At 34.8% G+C, this 5764-nt stretch overlaps 1 protein-coding gene across 1 annotated transcript; it reads left to right on the top strand.

Annotated features, from left to right (window-relative positions):
- The first annotated feature begins 381 nt into the window (after window positions 1-381).
- LOC124542450 lies at window positions 382-1229 on the top strand. Its single transcript, XM_047120398.1, has one exon. It carries the CDS (start codon window positions 459-461, stop codon window positions 1227-1229), a length of 771 nt encoding a protein of 256 aa, XP_046976354.1. The 5' UTR covers window positions 382-458.
- The last annotated feature ends 4535 nt before the right edge of the window (window positions 1230-5764 follow it).

Genomic DNA, 5764 nt, shown 5'->3' on the forward strand with positions numbered 1-5764 from the left:
AAAAAATACAATCATATTAGTTAAATACAATTATATATGTATCCTGCCTGGAAACAGGTATTAATTCCAAGCTTTTTTATCATTTACAAAATCTTGTATCGAATAATATGCCTTTTTTTACCAAAGTATTTTTTATAAAAGATTGAAATTTACGAAACGGCAAAGTTTCCCTTTTTCTCGTGAAAGGTATAAAAAAATTACTGTAATTGTTGTGTGTTCCGACCTACAATTTTTTTTTTTTTTTTTTCGGGTAGCTGCACAATAAACAACAACTGTTTCTGTAAGCTCTATATTTTATATTAAAATTAATTATTCATTAATGATTGGAATGCTTTGATTTTTAACAATACCTGCCAGCTGAACTCCATTCCAGTTAATACATTGATAAATTACCACAATATACATATATATTTACACCACATATCACTTCTGTTACTTTGATAAAAAGTCCACAAGCTATGGAAGATATCAAACAATCCATTGAGGAGTTGTCACTGCACTTCAACACTAAAATGGCTGAATTTCAGCACAACTTGCAAACTGCCATACCTGCGACTAGCCCTACATCCAATATTGCAGCTCAATTTACCACCTTTCGCAATTTTGTGCTGTCTGCATTAGAAAGCCTTCAACTTCAATTGTCAGTGTTAACCAAGCAGCATGACCTACTTGAGATGCGGAGTAGAAAGAAAATTCTCTTAATCCATGGTATCCCGGAGTCTAAAAGTGAGGATGTTACAGCCGCCGCCGTCAAGATGCTATCTCAGCATATCAAAATGCCTGAATTAGTCCCAGCTGCCATAAGACGTAGTCACCGCATAGGTCGTCCCACAAAGGATAAGCCACGGCCTATACTCATCAAATTTCAGGACTTATCGTTGCGTAACAAAGTCTGGTACGGGAAAGCCAGTCTCAAGAACACAGGTATCACACTTTCCGAGTTCCTGACAAAAAGCCGGCACGAAGCATTTATGGCAGCGAGACAACAATTTGGTGTGTCTAATTGCTGGACCAAAGAGGGTCAGATCTTCATAATTGGTCCTGGTGGTGTTCGACATGGAATAACCTCAACTGCTGAGCTGGGATCTATTTCAAATCAGTTAGAGCCTGATAATCAAGCCGTCGTGGCGACAGCCGGCACCTCAAATCAATCTCCAAACTACAATTCAAAAGGTAAAACAGTCAAGTCTCTTCAAACAACCAGACCCAAAAGGAACCTCAGGAAGTAATTCATATTTTACGTTACATCCTCTCGTGTAAGCATACATTAAATCTTTTATTATTATTTGTTTATTAAGTTTGATTATTTGTTTATTAAGTTTGATTGTTCATTTTATTCTTCTAGCATAATTTTCTGTCTTAAAGTCGATTTTGGCTTGTACTTTGATATTTTGCTTTGTTTTTATCTTGATATTATATTACTGACAATATACCCGCTTACATTTTAATCTTTAGCACTTGTGAGGTTTAAATATTATGGGTTATGGGGTAATCTTATAATAATTATATTGATTTTGTTTGTACATGCCGAATTTAACAACTAAATAACAAAGTAGACAAATCGTCAAATGACAATGTCATTATTGTCATTGTCAGAATCAGAAATTGACACGGCACATTTTCGTAAGTTTTGAGGCAAAAGTTTTACATCATACAGCCTAGAATATATTGGCATTTATAGACATCTTCAATAAACTAGTGTATGTAGATTCTTCTTTGATTATGAATGTAGAGACATATTTATCGTTATAAATACAGTTTTATCTTAATAGCTTGGATTTGCTTTTATATACATATGTTCTTTTTTTTTGTTAAATTCACTATTTATAGATATAGATACATATAGATCTTTTTATTGCTTCTTTTGTGTGATTTGTTAACGAAGCCTTGCATTTTAACGCTGGTGGGTATTACGAATGATTTAATTATTATTATTATAAAATTAAGTTTTAATATATTTATATCTAAATATTATTATAGATACATATTATATTTTTATTGCTTTTTGTTTTTTTTGTTAATTTTAAATTTTTTTTTTTGTTATATATTTAGATAAATATATTTATACATATATTTTTCTTTTTTTGCATAATTTGAACTTTACATATAAATATTTATATTTTATATTTAACAATAACTTATATTATTTTAGAATTTATTACATTTTACACATAATACGTTCAATATGAGTACAAATAGTTCTGACGACGAGAGATACTATTCTATATTTTCGTCTTCAGATGAAAGTTTTCATAGTACATCATTACCTCTAAATAGCGTTCTTAACTCAACATTTTCCTCATTTCATAATAATTTTAATGTCATCCACATAAATGCCCAAAGCATACCTGCGCATTACTCTGACCTCTTAGCCTCCTTCGATGTTACGAATGTACATGCTATCCTGGTGTCTGAGACCTTCTTAAAACCCTCCTTACCCTCAACTTCTTTTGCACTCCCAGGATTTCATCTCGTTCGTAACGATCGAACTGGCAAAGGTGGGGGCGGGGTGGCGATCTATCTGCGTAGCCACATTCCTTTCTCTATTTTAAGCAAATCTCCTTCCGCCTACTCGGAGTCATCTGAGCACATATTACTGGAAGTACTATTCGGCAAGCTAAAACTTCTTTTGGGGGTTTTTTATTCCCCATCACTCCAAATTAACTACTTTCACAATCTTGAAATCTTACTTGAGACCCATTAACCTAATGTTGACCAAACCATCATAATGGGTGATTTTAACACTTGTTTGGTTAAAAACGATTCACGTGCCAAACAACTCAATCATATAGTTACCAGCTCTAATCTTCATCTTCTTCAAACTAATCCTACACATTTCTTCCCTAATTGTTCCCCTTCACTTCTTGATCTAATGATCGTGTCTTCTCCCGAGCTTGTCAGTACACATGGTCAGCTCTCAGCAGATGCGTTCTCATATCATGATTTAGTCTACCTGTCATTTAAGATTCGTCCTCTCAAAATCAAGCCAACGGTAGTCATGCGCCGCACTTTTAAAAATTTTAATAATGAAAACTTTATGCAAGACTTGCAGTCTATCGATTGGGATGCAATTCTTAATGCTACATCAATAGATGAGAAGCTGAGTATTTTCAACTCGCTTCTCATTGAATTATTTGACAAACATGCTCCCCTCAGACCAATAAAGCTTAAACATCTTCCGGCACCGTGGCTGAATGATGATATTAGAACGCTGATGACCCAACGTAATGCTGCTAAGTCCAAGTATAAATCTAGACCAATAGACTGAACAAACTCTAAATACATATAAAAGACTGCGTAATAGGTGTAATAGGGTTTGCAGAGATGCTCAAAGAAAATATGTGCATGCTTCTATAAATAATAGGAGCACATCAGATGTTTGGAAATTTTTAAACTCAATGGGTATTGGTCGATCCAGGGTAACCATTTCTCCTGACACTGATCTAAATTCCCTCAATAATCATTTTGCCAATATTGCCTCACAAAATTACAATAAAGCGTCAACCATTTCCCTCCTCAAGTCACGGATCAAACCCAACTATCCCAATTTTACTTTTGAACCTATAACCACCGATGACATTTATAAGAATGTAGCTTCTATCTCATCGGATGCCACTGGTAGCGATGGGATTAGTCGCAAAATGATTATACTTGTCCTCGACGAAATAGCACCTATTATCTGTCACATTTTTAATTACTCTCTTTCCTGTATGTCTTTTCCTAATGTTTGGCGCTTTGCTCACGTTATCCCTATTCCTAAACTCCCTCAACCGACTTTACCTTCACATTATCGTCCTATCTCTATCCTCTCTTTCTTGTCTAAAATCCTTGAACGTATTGTTCATTCCCAACTTAACCTTTTTCTAACACGACACAGCATCCTAAGTCCGTTCCAATCCGGCTTCCGACCTGGCCACAGCATTGTGACGGCACTTGCGAAGGTTTTTGACGATGTCCGGTTCGCAATGGATCAAAAGCATGTTACTATATTAGCCTTATTGGACTTTAGTAACGCTTTTAATACGGTTGACCATGACATCCTGTTGGCCGTATTAGAATCCATAAACTTGTCGCCAGATGTTGTAGAATGGTTCCGTTCTTACTTGTTTGGTCGACAACAGTGTATTCGAGCTGGGGACCGTCATTCCTCGTATTGCTGTCTTAGTGCTGGAGTTCCTCAGGGAAGTGTCCTTTCCCCTCTTCTGTTTTCCATTTATATCAATACTGTCACTGAACTTCTAACTCTTCCCTTCCATCTTTACGCGGACGACCTACAAATCTATGTGACGACTCCAGTTGAAGACATTACAGCAGCTATCGATAAACTGAATAGTAACCTCAAGATAATATCATCAATGCATTCGTTTCAGATTATACATGAATTATATACATTCATAAGCAGAGGGTTACCTACGTCTTCAACCCATTATTCTATATATTTGAGAGGTTTAGGCTACTAAACCGTAAGTAAAACAATTTATATTTGCTTGATCGAGGCACATTAGTGGTTTTTAGAATGATATTTAATCATATTTTTCGTTAAATTCCAGTCGTCGTATAATACCGGCCACGTGCATTATTTGACAGGCGTTGCCGAATATTCATTTATTTAAACACTCCTGAGGTGAGTTCATGCATTAATTACCTTTGTTAATCAATATCCTACATGGCTCAGTAATTATTTCTATTAATTTCTTCATATTTTACTCAAAAACTGAACATAGACCTTGTCCATGTATTGGATGACCTAAGTCGAATCCTATAGTGATTTAAATCACTTAGAGGCACTATTTCGTTAAAATAAATATAGTTCTTGCTTTTCCATATTGTGTTATTGCAAATTAAGCAATAATTACCTCATTTTTGACACTTTAAATGTCCAATTGAATAACTATAATCTTATTAGTTATTATTGAATTTTAATAGCTTATTCTTGCTTGTACCTGTGTCTAGGGCATTCTTAGGGCCTTCTTAGTGCTTATGCAGGATAGGTAATAAGTTGTTTGGTTCACAGGGAGTGTTTTTTTTTTTATATGTATTTATATACATATATACTTTTAAATAAAGTATATTCTGAAGTACTACGGTGTTGCTGGGCGGACTCAGCTGAGGATTGTTGCTGAGTTCGAGCATCTGCTTCGTCGGAGGAATTGCTGCATGTCCAGTGCTGCTACCGCTGCTTCTGCTGCTGCCGCTATTTTGGTTGCACGGCTTTTATTGATGCATTCCATTCGTGGGTTGAGCTATCCTGCTTGCTTTATCCGTTCTTAATTTAAAGATGCCAACTCATTAATATTAGCTTTAAATTGTTGATATACATACATACATTATGTATTGATGCATAACAATATCGTTTATGACCAGATACCGTCAACGACCTCACCCCTGATGATTATTTTTTTTTTAATTACAATAATTTTTATAAAATTATTTTATAATTTTTTTTTTTTTTTTTTTCAATAAAAATTGCTTAACCGCGACAATTTGGACAACATATCCCGACTAATGACAACATTAGTCGGGATATGTTAATACCTGTCTTTGACTCTTTAAACCCTGTTATTACTCACATTTTAAACTTTTCCTTTGAATCCAATACCTTTCCAACAGTTTGGAAGTTAGCACATGTGATTCCTTTACCTAAAATATCAAATCCCTCTTCAATTTCACAATTTCGTCCCATCTCTATTTTACCTATCCTATCAAAAATCCTTGAAGACGTTGTACATAAGCAACTGTCAGAATTCTCACTCATAATCATCTC

The sequence above is a fragment of the Vanessa cardui genome, chromosome W, assembly GCF_905220365.1.
Source record: "Vanessa cardui chromosome W, ilVanCard2.1, whole genome shotgun sequence".
Classification (NCBI taxonomy): Eukaryota; Metazoa; Arthropoda; class Insecta; order Lepidoptera; family Nymphalidae; genus Vanessa; species Vanessa cardui.

Coding starts and splice junctions, on each gene's coding strand:
- LOC124542450 (XM_047120398.1), top strand. CDS start 459: ATGGAAGATATCAAACAATCCATTGAGGAGTTGTCACTGCACTTCAAC.